At 36.6% G+C, this 22,536-nt stretch overlaps 1 protein-coding gene across 6 annotated transcripts in view; it reads right to left on the bottom strand.

The window, feature by feature from the left end:
- cnot4 (CCR4-NOT transcription complex subunit 4) overlaps positions 1-22,536 on the bottom strand; it is an 80,594-nt gene that overhangs the window by 9,262 nt on the left and 48,796 nt on the right. For 5 of the 6 annotated variants that reach the window (XM_003221092.4, XM_008110806.3, XM_008110809.3 and 2 more), the window contains 3 exons: positions 16,963-17,020; positions 16,362-16,611; positions 12,750-13,247 (listed from right to left, as the gene is read on the bottom strand). In XM_003221092.4, the coding sequence (XP_003221140.1) occupies positions 12,750-13,247; positions 16,362-16,611; positions 16,963-17,020 (806 nt within the window). Of the gene's footprint in view, positions 1-5,239; positions 9,196-12,749; positions 13,248-16,361; positions 16,612-16,962; positions 17,021-22,536 lie in introns of those variants that run through there. The other variant, XM_062982847.1, reaches the window with a different exon arrangement.

Here is a 22,536-nt window from a genome sequence, read left to right as displayed (position 1 = left end):
GTGTTCTGTGTGCCAAGTTTAGTCCAGATCCATCATCTGTGGGGTTCAGAGTCCTCTTTTGATGCAAGGTGAACTGCAACTCTTGTCCTCCCAGCTTCCTCCAGTAATTCACAAAGTTTCTGTTGGTCATGCGGATTCTGTGTACAAAATGTGGTCCAGATCCGTCCTCAGTGGGACTCACAGTGCTCTCTGGAAGTTGGAGCTGTCTTGGAAATTGGTCGTCCACAAACATATAACCTTTGACTTTTATTATATAGTTAGTTAGATAGAGATGGCTACAGCTGCTTATGAAGTGGTGTGACTATATAATTCACTGCTGCTTGAAAAGTTCTCATGTTTCTCCTTGTTACCTACAGAAATAACACAGAAAAAGCTTCTTGCTACATTTGAAAGTGATTGATTGGGCCAAGTTCCTCATTCCCTGAATCAGCAGAGATTCATAGCACTGGAGCTTTTTAAGGATATAATCTTAGCATCTACATGATCAGACGATTAGGCAAAGTGCCCTGTTAGAAACAGATACTGCTGATAAGGCTTTCTCAGCATGAACTGGTACAAAACTTCAACCTTCAAAGCTTTAGGATATCAGCTTTAGACACCGATGACAAGGCAACGTCACAAGAAACAGTTTAGTACTTCGTCACCACTAGAGGGAGATGAAAACACAACATTCTGTGTGGATATTGTATCATATACCTAAACCAAGAAGTCACCTAGCACAAACACTCACAGATTCATATTAGAATAGGTTCTATGTTACAATGAATTCTGATTACACCAAAGATGATTCCAGATTGCATTACTTTTTTTCCTTGGAAACTGTGCACTAGGGACTTTATTATCCTGACAAACTAAAAGCCTATTTCCAACAGTGAGTCAAAGAGATGCTTCTACTGTACATTCTAGAGACAAACATAGAAGTTAATGTCTCTGCATTAAAATAGGAATTTTGAAGGAACATAAGAAAAAGCCAGAGAGAAAGACTCTATACTCATTCTTCTTCAGGTTAGCTTTTTCTCATAGAGGAACATTTAATCATCAGATAACTATCCCTTTAGACCTCACAATCTATGGACTGGCCCTTCTGTGTTTCTAATCCATTACACAAAACTGTAGGAAAGGAATCGAAGTGGCCAGAGGCATCTTTCCCCAGGTTTAGCTAGTTCACAAAATGCAGCATATATATGAATACCCTGGCCATTGATGAATGCACTAGTAAACTCCTGATTAGATTACTGCACCACTCTTCATTTGGGACTCCCCTAGGAGCTGGTTTCGTGTTGGCAGCTTGTGCAAAATGTAATAGACAGTGTTAAGAGATATGTATAAGTCCTCTAAAAATGGCTGTCTATGAGCTGTTGAGCCCAGAAAGCTTATAATAGAAAACAATGCCCTAACAGTTGAAGTCTTGGGTACCTGTCGAAATAGCAATTAATGCCTTTCTTTTTCGGCCTGCCTTGGGGTAATGGTTGTTAGAGCGCAATAATGGTGTGTCTTTTAAATGGTGTTTCGTATTCAATTTTTGTGACTTTTCCCAAGAGCACTAGTGATAAAAGAGAATACAAACTATACAAATAAAGCGATAATCATGAAAAATGGAAAGAAAAAACCACAAAATGCTTAATACTATACAAGTGCACAACTAGCAGAAAGGAGTGGTGACAATGTAATCAGACACTGTTGCCATACATTAGTCTTCCTGTCCCATTTCTTTGATCTTAACAATTCTTTGATGTTAACAATCAAGCAGAGCTTTCAATTAACAAAAGGAAGAACATATAGGTATACAAGTGAGACATAAAAGTTCATGTCCACTCTGGTTTACAGTGTTCCCTTCCTACTTTGCGGTTCGCTTTTAGCTCCCTCACTGCTTCGCGGGTTTTTTTTTATTAAGAGGTCCGCATGTGCAATAGCTGCCAGTATCCCTGTTGCACATGCGCCCTCCCTCTCATCGGCATCCAGCTGGGCCACTCTGGATGCGGACGAGAGGGAGGCGCAAGCATAAAAGGGCCAAAGAGGAAGAAGCGGAGGAAAAAGACTTGTAAAGGGGAGAAAGGCTACCTAACAACTAATATAATGTGCAAATATTGAAATAAATATAGTGCCCCTACTTCGTGGAATTTCACTTATTGCGGGTGGTCCTGGAACGTAACCCCCACGATAAGTGAGGGAACACTGTACTAGCATACTACTGTTGTGTATACTAGCCAAGCATCATTTTCTGCAGTGGTGAAAATATTTTATTTCACTTATGACTGGAGCAAATGTTAGTTTTCTTACTGCATAATTATACTTATGAATGTTAATGAAAGAATAGAGGACTGGACAAGTAAGACCAGAATGTGCTCTTGATAGTTCAGCAATGGCTTAAAAATTATAGTGTCATATTCTAACTCAATTTCTTCTCCAGGATCTCTTACTGACAATGATTACTTTGCTCTATGTTAACAAAAACGAAAGATCTAAAGCAATCCAAATATCTCTTCACTTCTGTCATTTCAGTGGTTATCCTGGCTTTCAAGGGTTATCCTGGCTTTCTAATTTCACCCATCAACCCATTTAGCAAGTGACAAACCCCCCTCCATAGCTTTGTTAATTCTTGCTAATGAGATACCATTTAGTAAATCGGGTCTTGAATACATTTACTTATTATTAAAACAAAGATTAATATTAAAACTAGGATTATACCACTGTTGCAAAAGAGTAACACAGTTAAGCCATACCTGGAACACAACACAGTCTTATGACTTAAAAGAGCTGTTGCTGGTCACAATAAACAGTTTTGGACAAAATGCACCAGAAACATAAAGTTGGCAAATGTCATGTTAAAATTCAGAGAAGTATTTGCTGCTCAGGTATTTGAATAGCTAACATTATGCAGATTTAGTATTTCGAGAACTTAAAATTTCATCTCTGCTATTCCTTTTTCAAGGTGACCATGAATAGACACAATAAAAACTTGAGCATTGTTTTCCACCATAGCCTATAACGAAAGCAACACCGAAGAAGATGTCAACAGAAGATGCACTGAATATAAACTGTGAGAAAGCAAATGAGGAACCAGAAGTCCAGCAGCTATATCTCTTTTCAATGTTTTAGAACAACCAGTTATATTACTAATCCGAGCAAACAAGCAAAGAAAAGTGGTATCAATGTATTGTAAGTCTACTGATACTGACAGAATTTATTATTGAGCACAAACCCTATATATCAAATTTCAGTTGTACCAGTAGGTCCAAGTAGATTTCATCACATTTATGGTTCTTTTATACATTTTAATGTCAAGATATCCCCCACCCTGCAAAAAGTCTAGTGAACTGAAATAAGCAAAGTTTTCCTGATGATTTTAATAATTACATAAACGTCTTTTCAGAACACAAAAAATCAGAAATTAGGTAGATACCTGAAGCCACAAAACTCAAGTATATCTAGCAGTTGACCTTATTAAGATAAATAGTGGGAAGTGCATTTCCCTAACAGCAGTACTTTTCACTATAATATAATAAACTATGACAAATAATTGAAAACTGTTGGTAAACTGACAGAAAATATATATTAGTCCAATGTATAAAAACAGAGCTAAAACAGACTCTTTTACCTTTCCCCCACTACTTTGTTAACATACTACACTGTAGAACTGTGCTTGAAACTAAATCCACAATTAGATTAGATTAAATTTTGTTAGAAAAGTATTCAGATTTCAGTGATAGGAAGTTGTTTCTAGATTTTAAAAATCTAGACTCAATCTATTCATTTTACAAATGGAAGAGCGAGGTATACATTTAAAAGAATCACTTTGCACAGGTACACTGTTTTTGTACAGACCAATTTTCAAGGATTATGGATGTATGCGGGTTGGAGAACCACACTGGTCAAACATGGACATTTTGAAGACTATACCTTCTTCCAGAGATGCACCCTGAATTTCTTTAACTTTTTGCAGGGAAAACCTCTCCCCACCACTAATAATGTCCCCCTACAAGCTATAGGGGGTGGGAAAAACTTTATATTTCTTTAGGATGTAGCTTTTTTTAAAAAAAAACAAAACAGAAATATACTTCCTAGTTGTATTTTTTTTAATTAAAAAGCTAAACATAAAATAAAAACAAAAAGTGAGGTGCCAGTAGGCCCACTGTGGCTTCAGAAATGACTTTGAGGAACTGAAAAGTGCCCATATGAAACAGAGAGGTTAGGCAAAGTTGTGCTCTTAGACTGCTCTCCTGCCATGTATTTCACATCTATCCTCTCAACTTTCTTGTTGCATTTGAAACTCTAAACTGGAAACAAAAAACTTATGGTACTATTTTATGAGGCTCTTCTGTTATTTCGATTAGCACTGCATGTAATGTACCTATTGAAAAAAACAGTAGTGCTAAAATAGCTGAGGTTCAGAATGCAAAAACTAGTAGTCCAGTTTTATATAATAAATCAATATGGTGTAATCACCATGTCAATCATAATGAAAAACTGCACACACACTTTTAAGGAAATCATGGAACCAGTTGAAACTCACAATCAGGACTATGTACGATCAGAAGCTCTGTATGGTAGTTGATGCTATATTACTGTGTTTCTATCCAAATTACTAAATCAATGTACAGTAGAGTCTCACTTATCCAACATAAACGGGCCGGCAGAACGTTGGATAAGCGAATATGTTGGATAATAAGGAGGCATTAACGAAAAGCCTATTAAACATCAAATTAGGTTATGATTTTACAAATGAAGCACCAAAACATCATGTTATACAACAAATTAGACAGAAAAAGTAGTTCAATACGCAGTAATGCTATATAGTAATAACTGTATTTACGAATTTAGCACCAAAATATCACGATGTATTGAAAACATTGACTACAAAAATGCGTTGGATAATCCAGAACGTTGGATAAGCGAGTGTTGGATAAGTGAGACTCTACTGTATCTGCTTATATGTTTTTACTGTTTCTTATTAATCTAGCTGGAAGAAATATGTTTCGCTCATTAGGTATGTTTGGTATTTTATTAACCTATGCTTACACTGAACTGATGACTTTAGATACAGGCTACACAGAAAACCAGTTGGTACAGGTTGAACGTTTCTGTTCATCTCTTGTTCATCAGTTAATACCTTCCTCCATACTGCAGAGTTCTAGTTTACATCCTTTGACAATTCCAAATTACTGTATGGCACCTTCCATGAAGTTTTATGCAGCGTTGGAACGCCAGGATGAAATAATATCCTTACAATAACAGAACATTGACATACAGGATGCTTTATTGTAATTTTTATCAGCAGCCTACAGCAAAACAAATCCCTAGGTTCAATTCTTCAGATGCAAAACTTTAAAATACATTATTAAAAAGCATATTCATCATTCAATGTGGAGCATAAACAATTGCTATCCCTATATTGCTCTGGACATCTGGGTTTCTTCTACTATAAATGATCTGCGAACTACTTTGAAACAAACAAAAACTTTAAGTGCCCAGTATTGGGATTCATCCTGGACTACTCAAGTCTAAATGTAGTCAGATAGATGATAGAGTTAGATTGAGGGAATCCTTTCCCCGTTTCCAAAGCATGCCTAGATAGGATTCACCATTGTTTCCTGCTTCCCATCCTATTCAGGTCAGCCCACCTTTTGATGTTCCTAGAAATGTGATCTCTCCTAGGGCTTTGACGTAACTTCCCCAATTTGGTCCTTTGGAATGTTTATGGCCCTAGAGAAGAAGCGACCCACAAGGCTGACCGCCATTCCAGCTTCCTGCTTTGTTCCATAGAGGACAGAGGTCTGTCCTCTATTAGTCAAGATGTAGCTTATCTAGAGCTTTGTTATTTTAATCTGTCTATGTGTATTAGAACAGGATAGATTAGCCAGTTAGTTCCAAACCTTTTCTATCCATCAATGAATTTGTTTTTACCTCAATACATGCTTTTAAACTTTAAAGCTAACTAAGCATCCCTTTTGCCTTCCTGATGACACAGAGGCCTTCCAAACTCACACCTGCGTAAGTCTCATGCTGCTGCAATTCTTTGCTATTTTAATGGGAATTTATCTCATAAAGAGGGTGATTAGAGCTTAACGGCTCTTCCATTCCCAACACCCAGTTCAGCAGAAACACAGGCAAAGTAAGCTAACAATTTAAAACAAGTTCCTCATCCAAATATTCTGAAATGAACTTAATGCACTACATGGAGGTAAATTCTTGTGGTTTTTTTTAAAATCAGCATGCAAGTGTCAAAAGAAATTGGGACTATTTGTATTTTCCTGATACTCCACCACTCCTATACTAAATTAATTAATCATTTGAACATGTCAAGCACAGGAATTTTAGCCCCTTTAGGTGGTATTTTTTAAATCACTGTTGCTGCTCTAATATCCTTATTTTCTATGTTATACTACACCACTTTCTGACTATTTTCCAAGGCTAAAATTTGCAATATTTTAAAAATGTGCTTAAAATTGCCTTGTTAAATACTTGAATTTTTTTCCATGTCACTCTCTGCAGTTTCCTATCTGTCATAAAAAGAATCTCCTTTCATCTCTCCTTCAGACATCTCCTATCAACAGCTGAATCAATTAAGCTATTTAAATGTTTAGAATATGTAGATAATAAATTAATTGCATTTGAATGTTGGCTTCGTCTTAAAATTCATTAAATTCATGTAAGTATAAAATTCTTTGGATTGTTATAATTAAATTACCTTCTAATAATAAGGGTGGAGTAATATTATTTTCTGCTAACATGCTTCACAAGAATGATGGTCATGTATCCTTTAAAAATATTTCAAATTATAAAAATAGATGAAAACCTTAAAAAAAGAAAAATACAAAAAAGAAAGAAGTAGTACAGAAGATCCTCTAAACCCGTAATTTCAACCAACCAATTATAATCATGGTCCATATTATTAAATGGCAGTAATACAAACATGGACATATTGAAGTGTATGTCCCTGCCATTTAATAATATGGGGTATGATCATCCATGTTTTTTTTTTTTCAAATTCTCATGTGGATGTATTCTGGAACTGGATCCCTGAGGGTACAGCAGACCCAGTGTAAGAGATATAAAGATATAACATGGAGGTAAAATATGATTTCCATTCCCCTTTTTGGTGGCTATATAAAAATACAATTGTTCCAAATTTAAGTACAAATCCAAATACTCTCTCCTTCCAGTGCCCTAAATCTTGCTATTTTTCAAAACCAAAATCACATTCTTCTTATCCTTTTTTTCTTATTCCTCCCCAGGAGGTTATATATCATTTCCCTTTTTTCTTAGTGGTATTCAGCCTGGTTCATTAAATACTGTTAAATTTTCCCTCTTTGCAAATCAAACCATTTTAATATCACCATATACCACTAAATGTTCTACTAAAATCTGTAAGTATATTATATTTTATAAAGTATCACTACATCCATTTCTTTATCTCTAATCACATTTTCTCATATCATAGTCCATTAGAAGTATTAATTCAAAGGTATTTAATACATTTTAAAAGTAATAATGTCATCATACAAAATTTAATTCACTTACAATAGAGTCTCACTTATCCAAGCCTCACTTATCCAAGCTTCTGGATTATCCAAGCCATTTTTGTAGTCAATGTTTTCAATACATCGTGATATTTTGGTACTAAATTCGTAAATACAGTAATTACAACATAACATTACTGCGTATTGAACTACTTTTTCTGTCAAATTTGTTGTATAACATGATGTTTTGGTGTTTAATTTGTAAAATCAAAACCTAATTTGATGTTTAATAGGCTTTTCCTTAATCCCTCCTTATTATCCAAGATATTCACTTATCCAAGCTTCTGCTGGCCCGTTTAGAGTGAGACTCTACTGTATATTCTATCTTATCTATTTTTATCATGCAACCAGGTTTCTTAACTCAAGTGAGATCTCCTCCAACAATTCCTGTTGAAATACTGGGCAATGTTCCATCTTTCTTATGTCCAGTAGTCACAGGGCTAACCCCCCCCCCCCAAAAAAAAAAAAACCCAGAAGCCGGCATCTCTGTTGTTCCCTTGTCTCCACAGTCATGTCTTATCACCTTCAGACATTATCTTGCTAAACTTTTGGTATAGGGCATGTTTTTATTTTAATCCTAGAACACACCAAAAAGTCTAGGAATTTCTTGCAGCACTTTAAATTAAGATCTGCCACTTCTGCATGTTTTTAAAAATATTTTGAAAACTACCGTGTCCTATTACCCTATGTAAATAATGAACATAATTATCATGTATTGGGACATTTTAGTATTAGAAACATTTAACACATTTTCTTTTTTCCATTTGTTCAACATAACATATAAGTTCTCATTACTTCACCCTCTGTGTATACTTGGTCATTTAAATACACTCGCACCCTTGTGCATTTAAACTCAACTTTGTACCCATCTTGGGTTAACCTAGCTGCATTCAATAAACAAAATTTCAGTTCTGGTACACATAGAACATTGTTCACATTTTTCCTTAAAACAAGGAATGTACACTTTACCAACTCAGTTACACTTTACATGAGCACCATTTGCCAGAGCAATATTACCAGTTCTGGTCTTCCTTTCATCAAACAACTCCATAGAATTTACTATATGTTCAGAACAAGCTGAGTCAAGAAGCCATTTCTTTTCACTTCTGGCATCTCCTTCCCTCAGCACAGTAAATGCAGTGTGGTGGTCGTTCCTTTCTTGTTGCCTTCAGTAGCCTTGGTGGTCTCCTTTTCTTCTGTTCTTATTCCTGGGGCAATCTTTAATTATGCAATTCACAGCTCCACACCCAAAACATTTTCTCACATTGAACACCCATGTGTATTCTTGGCTACTCACAGCTTCATTAGCCTTTCCTGGCATTTCAACACGCTGATCTTCTTTGCAGGATGACTCAAAATTTAGTCTTTTTTCCTGATTTAAGAGCCTTGCAGACACATAATCAAGGGTGAAGTCCTTATCAGCCACGTTTTGCCAATATGATAGAAGCCTTTGCGTGCTGATCTGCCCTCAATTCTTCATCACTGTCTTCTCCATTACGGGCCACAAATTGTCTTTTAACAGATTTTTTTTTTCCATTTCAGATGACCATGTGGAATAATTGCTGGCATTCTATCCTTCAAAAGATAGTCCACTTCTTTGAAATGCCATTGCCATTTTTCTTCAGCTTCACTATGGTCTAAGCTGGTCTGTGCTGAAGAAGACTGGCCCATAAACCTTGTTGAAGCACAGTTTAACAGCAGCAATGTAACCCAGCAGCAGCGGCCAGAAAGTGACAAAATGAACAAAAACAGATCATGTTAATTTGCCTTTCACTTCCTCTGGAGGCTTTTTCTTGTAACAAAAATAACACTCTTGTAATATTTACAAAACACAGTTTCTTCCAACACAAATAAAGTTCATTAAACTTAACTAGTCATAAATACAATGCCTTATCTTCGCCTACTCAATCCAAGGCATTTTCTTCTTTCTTTTATTATTTTTCTTCTGTTTTCTATTGTTGACGACTCAAACTACAAACAATCAAAACAGTACTGGCTACATCGAATACAGCAACTCACTCCTTCATTCCTTTTCTCTCTCTCTTACAATTCTACAGGCACACCTACTGGTTTAGTTGAGTCACTGCAACATTTTAACTCTTACAGTGCCTGTATATCATTTTTGTAATTAAAAACACTGTTAATTTTTCAAGATCTCTGACATTCTCCACTTTCCCATGATGTGATTTTCTTCTATTCAATTCAATCTTTAATTACTAAAATTCAAAAAATCAAAAGAAATGCTTTTGAAGTAACTATCTTTACAAGTTACTATCTCCACAGCTTGTTATATCCTTTTAGACACAACTCTAAATAAGACAGGTTACCAAAGCTTTTGCCCCATTAACCAGAAGAATTCCTTTAAATTATAATCCAATATTTATTTAATTATAAATAACAAGGTACTGAAGAGGGTAGGCTTGCAAGTTCAGGATTCGTCCAACTGGCTGCTTTCACAGCTTGGGCACAGACGTGTCTCCCATCCCCCCCTCCAACCCAAAAAAAGTTCATGCTGCGTTCCAGTAAATAGCTGTCTCCTCACAAGTAACAAGGATTTTAGGCGCTCATAGGACAACCCCTGTTCCCCTTTACCCCAGGGAGGTTTTCACCAGTTGAGAGTCCCTCTACCCAGTGATCTTGCTGATGAGAGCTCTTATTGTTGCAGACCACTAAGATGGAATATCAACCAGTTATCATTTCTGTGTCCAAACATCAGGATATGTGACTATCAATATTCCTCTGCCCAGTATTGTGGAATGCCCATTCCCAAGATGGTGACCCAATTTGACATTTGGTGATTTCTCCACTTGAGGCTGCAAAAGACATGACCCATTTCTTCTGAAGAGGTAACTCTAATTCCCTAGATTTAATATTTTAAACCTTTATTAACACAACAACAAATCAATCATCCTTCTTTTGCTTTGCAGCTTGAGCTTTTGGTTTCTTCAGAGGCATGTATATGTTGAATACTCTGAATCACTTTCACTGCTTATAATAAAAATATTGACAACGTTTTATTAAATAATTTCAGAGACATGCAAATCTGGTTCTTTTTCTTGAACACTATCTGTAGTGATGCCTTTTTTCTAGCCCCATCTTTCACGTTTTGTTTTCTTTTCCCATCAGAGATCCCATCCTCGAAAGCTTACCTATTCTTCTGAATATTATTGCTAATAAGCTAATAAATTAATCTATGATTTCTGAAGGCTTTAAACCATATCTAGCTGACTAGGCAGGAAATTTTAAAACTGAGGTGAACGCAAAGGAGCTAACAGTCTTACCTTCAAAGACATAGTTTAATACATATTTTGAAGATAAATGTTCAATTAAAACTGTAATTGTTTTTATTGGAACTGATGACCAAATGGAGAAGAAATATGGAAAACTACTACAATGTATGATGACTGCAGCAAGAATACTATACATTGAATGATTTAGCAGAAAAGAGCAACATATCTACTTTGGGTAGAGAAAAGCCACTAGTGGCATTTTTGCAAGACTGGGAACTGACTTTTGCAGTAAAAAGAGATCAGTATGATAACTGTGGGTTTTGATAATTAGTAGGTTGTATTTATCAGAAGAAGTACATGATTAATGTTTTAGCTAGATAAGAAATATTTCATTCAATATAGCAAAACTTATAACCATAGTAAAGAAAGTCAAAAGACATTGATGGCACAATTTCTTCTTTTGATTTCTAGCTGCCTTTTTTCTTTCTCTATTTTCTCTATTTTCTTTGTTCTTTATGTATATCTAGACATGCTTATGTTTTTTAAAATTGTATTTAGAAGTTGTTAACAAAAATTACTTTCAGGAAATAATAGAAGTGAACAGTTGAAAAGGGATCTTGGATTTTTGTGCCAACAGTCAATATTTAGTAAAACTTACAAAGCAACAGCATTTAATTCTGTTGTGAACACTACAATGGAGTGCTTACAGTAATGATTTTCTATTCAACTCATTTATTTTGTATTCAGACTTAGGAACCGGGCTGGCTAAACATTCTAAATCTAAATGTTCAAATGAATATATTTTATGTAACTGAAATACACTGTACTATTGAGATACAATATAAACGAAGTCTCCAATGTCCAATACTTCAACAAAGAATGATGACCCCATAAATACTACAAGCAATCTTCTCACATGTTTATGCAATGAAAAGAATTTCCACATATTCACTGAACTATACTTCAGAGCTTGACTATAAGATGTTGGACAATTTTTCAAAATTAAATCCTTTGCAGTTTCAGAAGATTTTTGATGTTCTTTAACCAAATGCTATGTCAAATAGCAATTTTTGGGGTACTAATTTCTCAGGGTATTAACACAAAATTCACTAAGAGAAACCTAATCATTTGATTAAAATCTAAAAGCCAAAAATCCCTAAGATCTGACACAGTAATTAAGAGAGATAAAATACAAAAGGAATAATTTATAACCCTACAAAGACTGATTTTCTAAGACATACTTGTCCAAGCAGTTCAAGATCTGGAAACTTAAAATATCTGTAGGAAAGAAGGATCACAACTGATAACCAAAGGAAAGATGTTTGAGGTTTGCTCCAAACTCCAAAAAGTATTATCATTTAGTCAGTTTCTATGTCAGACTAGTGGTGTTCTCGGGTCATGCAATAGAGTGCAAGTGAAAACAGGCGACTAAAATTTGCTTTTGGGTTGGAAGTACAATGAAACACATGGGTAGCATGAGACTTCATGACATTGGATCATAAACCATTTTTGGACTCTTTTAATTTAATGGCTGTAATACTACATATCAGACTCCATTAGAAGATCCTGGAGTGCAAAGGGCAAGGGAAAAGAAATATATGGTATTACTTTTGTCTTTGTCTGCCTTAAACATGTTAAACTTTATGAATTGGGACCAAGGAGTATTTTTTAAAATGTCATACTGTAATTAATTTTTTGGAATACATAAACCATACACTCAAAATAAAATTCACATCCACAGCATAATCAAGACAGATGCCGAAGCAAATGATAACATCATTTTTGAGTTTTGTATTACTGGACATAAGATACTCCACCTTCCTTATAAAGCTCATTATTACAAGGCTAAAAGTCAAACTAACCATTTGCTTTTTTAGAAGACACAAGGCCATACTTCCAGCACAAGTGTTCCATTGTTATTCTAGCACCAAACCATTCTTGCTACTCCGGTTACAGAGTAGGCATCACCAAAATTCATTCATTGTTTCAGTGCACTTACCTGCTATAGGGATCCCTCCTAGACCTGTGCCATGTGGTGGTGGGAGGTTCAAGTCCAAGAAATTACTATTTGAAGGGGGATTTGCTGTGTGGTTCAAGTGCATGATGTTATTGCGTGGGAAGGCCATCCATGGATAGCGAGCTGCTTGGCCTGGAAAACTGAAGGAGTTGTAAACTGCTCGATGCTGTTGAAATTGTGGGAACCTCTGTGGCAAAACTGAAAATGTGCTATTGAGAGAGTTGGCATTTGCGGGTGCAGCAGGATGCAGAAATCCAGAGCCTGACCCTTTGGCGGTTGTAGTGTGTGGGGAAGGGTTTTGGAGAGACGTGGGCGAGAGGGAAGGCTGGTCTTGGACTGACAGTTCCTTCTCGATCAGGTCTGCTAAGGCTTTGCGGGTGATATCAAAGGGATCAAACCCCAAGTCATCTTCTTGCTGTTTGGATGAACCAAATCCAAACGCCGCTTGCCAGTCTGTAGAGGAGGATACTGGGATGGTTTCTGTGGGATTAAAAAATGAATGTGATGTTGAATACATAAACACTTTCCCCTTTACACTGATTTTTCTAGTGAACTTATGTCAACAGAACCTATTCATCTTAATGTCCATCTTTCCTACTATAGCACTCCTGAAAAGTGGCTCCAAAGGGTTGCCCAAACACAATGGGAAAAACTGGGGAAAAATTACTCACAACCCAAATTCAGCAGAAGCACTTTGCATTTCTAAGTATGTAACGGTTTTTAATTTCTCTTTCAAGCTTTTGCTCTATTAGTCAAGAAAGAGCCATGTAGTATACAATTTAAACACAATGCTTTGAAAAATATTCAGCCCATCATACTTTGGCACATTTTGTTGTTACAACCTGGAACTGAAATGGGGATAACTGGCACAGTTATTACAAGATATTTAACACTGTGAAGGAACAAAATATTTTTATTGTGGCAAAAGGGAAAACAAAAAACCCAATCTGGATCTTGCTGGTAGCATGAGCATTATTTCTCGCTCTCTCATACACAAACCCTTACTGTTCCATGAATAAATAAACATTGGTGAAACTCATTGCTTCAGAAGACACATAGATAAGTTGAATTGATTCCATCTGTGTGTAATTCCCATGCCACATGATCTAAGGTCCCAGAATTTGTTTGAGAGCATTTCAAAACAAACAGTAATGTGGACACCAAAGAACTATCAAAATTATTCAGGATAATGTTGTGCAAAAGTAGTGATCGGGGTTTGAGTTATTTTTTTTAAAATCCCAAGCTATGAACATCACCAACAGTATCCATGAATCCATGATCTTAATATGGAAACGATACTTTGGGCCATCCAGCAAAACCCAGTGACTGGATGAAGAGAACAATAGTTAGAAAAGCAATAAACAGGGTTATTATACTTCTGAGGAAACTGAAGAGAACTGTAACCGAGATGGGAGAAAACATGCACAATGTACCTATTATTCAGATGCTCCACAAAGATGGGCTTCATGTAAGAGTAGTCAGATGAAAGTTATTACTGAAAAACACCTTATTAAAGTCCATTTGGAATTTTTAAAAAGGCATGTGGGAGACATGGTAAATATTTAGGAAAGGGTTATCACGTCTGATGAGACGGCAAACTGATTTTTTTAGTCTTGTCACCAAACCCTCAAGTGCAGTACCCCATAGTGGTAGCAGCATCATGTTGATCAGGATTGAAGGGAAGATGGCTGGGGCCAAATTACAAGAGGAAAAAACTGCTTTACCCAACAAAAGACTTGAGACTGTGGAATGAGACTGGTCCTAATCACATAGACAAAGCAACACTGAAGTAGTTTGAACATATGAATCTGGATGTCTTAAATGCCCTAGTCAACGTGTAGATTTCACTCTCATTGAGAACCTGTAGCAAGGTCAACACTTGCTGTTTGTCAGTGCTCCTGTGTGTGTATGTGAACTCGTGCATTTTTATGAACACTTAATGCCAGTTTGTTTTTGTTCCCTTAACTTTAATATTTTTCCTTTCACAGTGTTGACTTTTTTTTAGCTATCAAGTGTTCTGTCTAATTTTGATTGTTGTAGTTGGGTCAAGGGGCAGCTCTGGTACTATTGCTAGTAGGAGAAAAAGGGATAACAGGGAACAGGTGTCTGATGAAGAACAGCAAGTGAAAAAGATTCGTTAAATACGTATGGCTCCCTCTGAGGATGAAACGTTTGAAGGATTCTCTAGTGGGGAAGAGGAGATGCTAGAAGATGATGAGTTGACAGAAAGTAGAGGGATTAAAAGGTCAACTCGGGAGCAAGAGTCTGATGGGGAGAGGGAAAGAAAGAAGATCTGGGAAATACTTATGGCTCCTACGGAAGATGAAACGTTTGAGGGTTTTTCCGGGGGAAGATGGGTCTGGGAGTGAGACAGAGAATGCTGATTGGACTCAAGTAAGTGACTTACTTGAGTCCAATCAGCATTCTCTCATGGAGCTGCATCAGGGGATTGGCAAGCCTCTCATACTTCTGGGACATGGGGAGATCTAAGACTTGAACGAAGATGGAGGGACTGGAGAGATGAGGGGCGAGGTCCTCTAACAAGATTAAAATAAGCTGCAAAGTGGAGTTTGGAGAACTGTTGCTTTTGCAGAAGGCAAGGTGTCTTTTGGGACGTTGCTTTGTCGCCGCCTGTCTCCTTGGGTCCTAGCTGTACAGTTTCATGTGTTCCTGTGTCTGGTCTACTTCCTGGATTGGTGTTTCTGGCTCTTCGACTCTGGTCTGTTTCTTGGCTACGACTTAGCTTGCTCCCGCTTCAGCGTTTCCTGTTCTGGCAATCCGTTTGGTGTTCCTGGCTCTTCGACTCCGGTCTGTTTCCTGGTAACGACTTCGCTTGCTCCCGCTACAATGTTCTCTGCTTTGGCGCCCCGTTTGGCGTTCCGTTTGGCTCTTCAACTCCGGTTTGTTTTCTGGTGACGACATCGCTCGCTCCCGCGCTCCCTGCTTTGGCGTTCCGTTTGGCATTTTTGGCTCTTGACTCCAGTTTGCTTCTCGACAACGGCTTTGGACATCCCCAGCGGTTTCTGGCTTTGTTTTAAGAGCAGTTAGCTCTTTTTGACTCTCTGTGCCCACAGCGTTGTGTGGCGTTTGTTTTCTGGAACGTTTTGACTGTGTTTAAACTGGATTATCTGGCTAGATAATCCGGATTATCTCTCTACTCCTATTTTAGTGCCTTTTTGTTGCTGAAACTACTTCCTTTTGTTTATTACACTGAAGTTAAGTGTTTTTTGAGTTCAACCTCTCATTTAATAAACGTTTAACACTATTTGTGCGTGTGGCACTTTAAGAGGAGTCTGTGTCTTGACATTGATATTTAGTAGAATCAATGATTTCCTACATTCAAGCACAGAAATGAGTCGTGTTCTTCTAGGCAAACATGATTACATACAGTTTATTTTGAGCACAGAACTGTTTTGTTTAATTCCAGCTATGAACATGTAGCAGCCCACAAAAATGTTTTGCAAAGAATGGCCAGGACCTAATTAACTGTAATGTCATGTCTTTTTAAACTAGTAGGTCAAAATAACTGTCTGAATATGCTATTTCAATTTATAATCTACAAGGTGTATGTAATTACGACAATATTCTACATACCTGACGTGAAGAGGCTCTGTGGCTCTGGTGCCATGGGCCAGTCATTGGATGTCTGTGGGGAACTGGGAAACGGGGGGAGTCCACTTGGAATTGGATTGGGATGCCGGAAGTTGTCAGAAAAAAGGGACTGAGATTCTGTGATAGCTCCTTCAAAGGGAGATCGTGCACTATGATTTGACGAACTGATGGGGATGACTGAATTTGATTTTGATAAGCCTGGTGGTGGTGAAGGTGTGTCACTATTTGATATCTAGAATGAAAAGAGCAAGAAAAAAAATAAGACATTTCTTTAATAAACTCTACTACAGAGGTACAAAGATTTAGAACAAAACTGTTTCATGAACATCATACAGACACAAAGTTTCCATTTTCTTTGTTTGTTTGGCAAAAAGGCTTTATTAATGGCAAGTATGAAGTATTAATTCAACAACTATTCTATGTAATTAACAAAGGTTCATTTATGGTACAACAAATACAAATGCTGTGTGCTGCTTGGGTCCCGTTTAGGGAGAAAAGCAGGATACAAATAAAGATTTATTATTATTATTATTATTATCATTAGTATTAACACTAATACAAGAATATGCAATTGATATCTTACCTGTTGTGAATTGTCACAGTTTCCTATACTAAGAGAATCTGAAGGTTTGTCGACAGGGCTAAAGAAAAAGAGAAACGCTTAGGTAAATGGGGAAAACAGTTTGATGCAGAACTTAAAATTAAAATATTTAAGGCAGCCAATACTGATAATTTACTCTACAGATAGAGAGCCAACATAGTATATTGGTTTGAACATCAGATTAAGTCTGAAGATCAGGTTCTGAATCCCCGCTCAGCCAGCCACTGGGTGACCTTGGGCAAGTCACATTCTCTCAACCTCAAAGGAAAGCAAAGGAAACCCCCTTTGAGCAAATTTTGCCAAGAAAACTCTTTGGTAAGTTTGCCTTAAGACAGTGGCTTTCAGTCTGTGGGTCCCCAGATGTTTTGGCCTTCAACTCCCAGAAATCTTAACAGCTGGTAAACTGGCTAGAATTTCTGAGAGTTATAGGCCAAAACACCTGGGGACCCACAGGTTGAGAGTTTCCGTAAGTCAGAAACAACTTACACACAAGTATAGCTTTTACTCAACTGAACAAAATCAGATTTTAAACAGGCTGCTCCTAAATGTGAGAAACTATCTGTACCCCACCAACATTTTAAACATAATTAGGACTCTTATTTATTTCAAGCATTTACTATTGAATCAGAAAGACTCCTAGCGTCTTCCAGATCACCTTTAAAAAAAACTAAGATAGCTTGAACTTGATGAGGCCCAGAAAACCTCAATACATAAAGTATATTGAATTTTGGGGTGGGGCAAATAAGAAGCAGGGATAGACAGAGTAAATGAGCAAGTGAATGCACCCCTAAATAATATACCACAGCAGAAATATTTTCTGGAACAATTTCCAGTATCTGTGATTTGAATTGAACAGGAAACAAAAGTGAAATTCCCACTTCCACTCACCTGTCAAACAAAAGTGCAACAAAAAGAGCCAAAAAAGGACAAGAGACCATAAATCACAAAATACAGGAAGAGAATGGGTTGAGCAAGGAACAGTGATAACAGCACAGAGATCAAGTGCTGCCAAAAGGTAAATGGGCAAAAGAGACTGAGTTAGGCATACAAGATGGAATGTGTGGTTCTAGCTGCATTCAGACTCAATTAGTAAATATACCTGTAATTTTAAGTAAATCCAACATTTGAGTTACTAAGAGAAATCAAGATGTCAGAAACAGAATTGGCTGACATGGCAGTTTAACCAAAGAACGGTCTGTTCTTGCCACCTTGCTGCCAAGCCAAGCAGTAGGTGATGTAAGTTATCAGACATCCAGAAATGAAAGAAAAATGCAAATACTCAGAAAATATTATGCTGCTGACTCTGCAACTTCGAGACCAAATGCATCTCAACATCAGTAATATCATATTCTGCTCTCAGAGTTGTACAAATGCATCCCAATATTCCTTTGTAAACAATACAATGCCAATGACAAATAAGGAAAGAAATTTGTTTTCAAAGATCTATCTAGCTCAACAATGACTTTACAAAAATGCAGATGTGGCTATTAAAACACTAATAGTCTAAAATGCAGTACTATGATGTTTGGTAGAGCCATATTAAAAGAAACCTGAGTATTAAGTTGTTCAAATATGACTCAATAAAGTTTACAATTGCATATTCTGGCAAGTCTAATTATTGACAGGTAGATCTTCCTTGAAATAGGAATTTTAAGGAAGCTTACAAGAAACGCAAATGTCTTCAGGGAATAGCATATCAATTTCAGCAAAAACAAGTACAAGTTTAACCAAAAGTCAGACAACTCTTGAAGCACAGTTAAGGACAACCTCTAGATGAAATTGACATTAAAATGCTACCTATTTTCTTAGATCTGAGAGAAGAATGGTTTTTAGTCACCTTTTTATTCACCATATATTTACACTCAATCAATCAATAAAATGCACTGGTTGATATTATCGGTGCAGCTTTTCTTATCTCATTTTAATTTTTTACTGAAGCAGGGAAGAGAGAAACTAATAAACATCTATAAAGCACTAGCTGTGCCCGGCCACGCGTTGCTGTGGTGAAGTATGGTGGTATGGGAAATAAAGTATTGAGGAATTAGTGGTAGTTAAGGTAAAGGGTAAAGGTTTTCCCCTTACATTAAGTCCAGTCATGTCTGACTCTGGGGGTTGGTGGTCACCTCCATTTCTAAGCTGAAGAGCCGGCGTTGTCCGTAGACTCCTCCAGGGTCATGTGGGATGACTGCATGGAGCGGCGCTACCTTCCTGCCGGAGCAGTACCTATTGATGCACTCACATTTGCATGTTTTCGAACTTCTGGGTTGGCAGAAGCTGGGGCTAACAGTGAGGGCTCACTCTGGTCCCCCAATTCAAACCTGCGACCTTTCGGTCCAGAAGTTCAGCAGCTCAGCGCTTTAACACACTGCGCCATCAGGGGATATTATTTCAGTGAATATACAATATTTCTGATTGTTTTTTTTGTCTGTTGTAGGCAAGTATGAATGCTGCAATTAGGGAAAATGATTAGGATGTAAGGGCCTTGCAGCTTTAAAGCCTGGCTGTTTCCTCCCTGAATGATTTTTTTGTTGGGAGGTGTTAGCTGGCCCTGATTGTTTCCTGTCTGGAATTCCCTTGTTTTCAGAGTGGTGTTCTTTGCGATATTTTATGTTCTTCTACTGGCTGTAGCCCTGAGAAAACAGAGGATTTGCCAGACTTTGATGATGGGAATACTTTGTTGGGAGGTGTTAGCTTGCCCTGATTGTTTCCTGTGTGGAATTCCCATTTTCAGAGTGTTGTTCTTTATTTAATGTTCTGATTTTAGAGATTGTATTGCTCTGTTTTATTATACTACATTAATTTTTATATATTCTGATTTTAGTGTTTTTGAATACTTGGAGCCAGATTGTATTCATTTTCACGGTTGACCACAACACAATAATAATAATAATAATAATAATAATAATAGTAATGATAGTAATAATAATGACTTTGGTAATACACAATGCTTCACTCCCTTCTATGCTTCCTTTCTGGAAGAATCCTTTCTTGGGAGGTGTTAGCTGGCCCTGATTGTTTCCTTTGTGGAATTTCCAATTTCCCTGCTTTCAGAGTGTTGCTCTTTATTTACTGTCCTGGTTTTAGAGATTATATTGTTCTGCATTATTCTATCCCAGTAATTATTTCATATTAAAGTAGAATCTCACTTATCCAACATTCGCTTATACAATGTTCTGGATTATTCAATGCAGTCTGCCTTTTCGTAATCAATGTTTTAAATTCATTGTGATATTTTAGTGGTAAATTTGTAAATACAGTACAGTAGAGTCTCACTTATCCAACATTAACGGGCCGGCAGAATGTTGGATAAGCGAATATGTTGGATAATAAGGAGGCATTAAGGAAAAGCCTATTAAACATCAAATTAGGTTATGATTTTTTAAATGAAGCACCAAAACATCATGTTAGACAACAAATTTGGCAGAAAAAGTAGTTCAATACACAGTAATGCTATTTAGTAATTACTGTATTTATGAATTTAGCACCAAAATATCACGATATATTGAAAACATTGACTACAAAAATGTGTTGGATAATCCAGAATGTTGGATAAGCGAGTGTTGGATAAGTGAGACTCTACTGTAATTGCTACATAGCATTACTGCGCATGGAGCTACTTTTTCTGTCAAATTTGTTGTATAATATGATGTTTTGGTGCTTAATTTGTATAATGATTACTTAATTTGATGTTTAATCAATTTTTCCTTAATCCCTTCTTATTATCCAACATATTAACTTATCCTGCCGGCCTGTTTATGTTGGATAAGTGAGACTCTACTGTATATTGATAATCTTATATTATCTGCTTAGAACTGGATTATATGAGGCCCCTTCTTCACAGCTGTATAAAATGCACACTGAAGTGGATTATATGGTAGTGTGGAGTCAGTACAAAGCAGATAATATAAAATTATAAATGGGTTATATAGCTGTGTGGAAGGGCCTTGAGTCTACACTGCCATATAATCCAGTGCAAATTTGATAATCTGTGGAAGAGGCCTGAGGCCTAAGTCTGCCTGTCCCCTAGGCTGTGTTGGTTGCTAGGAGACCAAGTGGGCAGAGATTAGTCCTCTAACTGGCAGCAATTGGATAAAAACAATTATTCCTTTCCCTCTAATTAGGACTTTATTTTTATTTTATATTTGTTGTATCAACCTAGAGGCGTGGATGATGGGTTGTGTTGTCAAATTTCAAGGTTGGGGGGCCTGTAGTTTTGTTGTTTTGTTAGTCGCCGTGATGCCATCACTCATTTATATATATAGACTACTTTAGATACAAGAATATACAATGTATCCTCATATAAAAGTGGCAGAAGACCTCCATCACATTCACAGCTCCAGCATACTAACCTTGTGCCACATCACATCACACAGGCACAATAAAAACACCAGTTAAATTTCATTAAGGATGAGTAAAATTGCACTTATATAAACACACAAATATCTTAGAGACTACAATTATTTGTTAAGCCGATGAGTTCTCATTCTCTAACCAATTCTCTTCTCTTTTCTAGAAAAAAACTGAGTTAGCCATTTTGACAAAGACTTGGATCTGTTCAGCCATTACTTGGCCTCTAAGATTTCACTCTCCATGAGTTATGAGTTAGCCTCAGTTCAGTCCTCTCCCTACATGTACAAATGTGACTCTATGTAAATTTGTGGTTTTTCAGATAAAATATGTAGTAAGAAGAAATAAGGTGAGTTGGAGATATGAAAGGAAGCCAAGAATCAAATGTCAGCGTCCAAATCTGATTGCCTAAGCTTCATGACCCTGTATTTTCTATAGCATTTCAGGATGTTAAAGACACAAATATATTCTCAATTTCCTTTAATTCAAAGTCTAATCATACTCAGTGTGTATTTTTTCTTAAAACAGATCTTTCTTTATGCTTTAAAAAAACACAAAACAAAATAAATTCAAGAATAAATTAAAAGCCATGTGAGCTTTATCCCTATCTCTGAATGCAAATTAGAAGAATTATTTTCTCTATTCAACACTTAAAAATTTAAGATGTGATGCTGACTATAGCAACTCACTCAATGTTAACTAGGCACTCAAAAATTCTTTATACAATAAAGTCTCATTTTAAGAGCATCTGATGCTATTTAAAATTCAAAAGCATATGGCTGGACAATTCAAGCTACTGATATCTCATCTGAATGTAGTCACTAGAAGAAGTAATTTTCTAGAAAACATTTTAGAGATATGGATTTTTAGAGTAAAACAATAGAAATCTAGTACAGTAGAGTCTCACTTATCCAACACTCGCTTATCCAACATTCTGGATTATCCAACGCATTTTTGGAGTCAATGTTTTCAATATATTGTGATATTTTGGTGCTAAATTCATAAATACAGTAATTACTACATAGCATTACTGCGTATTGAACTACTTTTTCTGCCAAATTTGTTGTCTAACATGATGTTTTGGTGCTTCATTTGTAAAATCATAACCTAATTTGATGTTTAATAGGCTTTTCCTTAATGCCTCCTTATTATCCAACATATTCGCTTATCCAACATTCTGCCAGCCCGTTTATGTTGGATAAGTGAGAC

Source organism: Anolis carolinensis, chromosome 5, assembly GCF_035594765.1.
Source record: "Anolis carolinensis isolate JA03-04 chromosome 5, rAnoCar3.1.pri, whole genome shotgun sequence".
Classification (NCBI taxonomy): Eukaryota; Metazoa; Chordata; class Lepidosauria; order Squamata; family Dactyloidae; genus Anolis; species Anolis carolinensis.
This window is presented reverse-complemented; position numbering and strand designations above follow the sequence as displayed.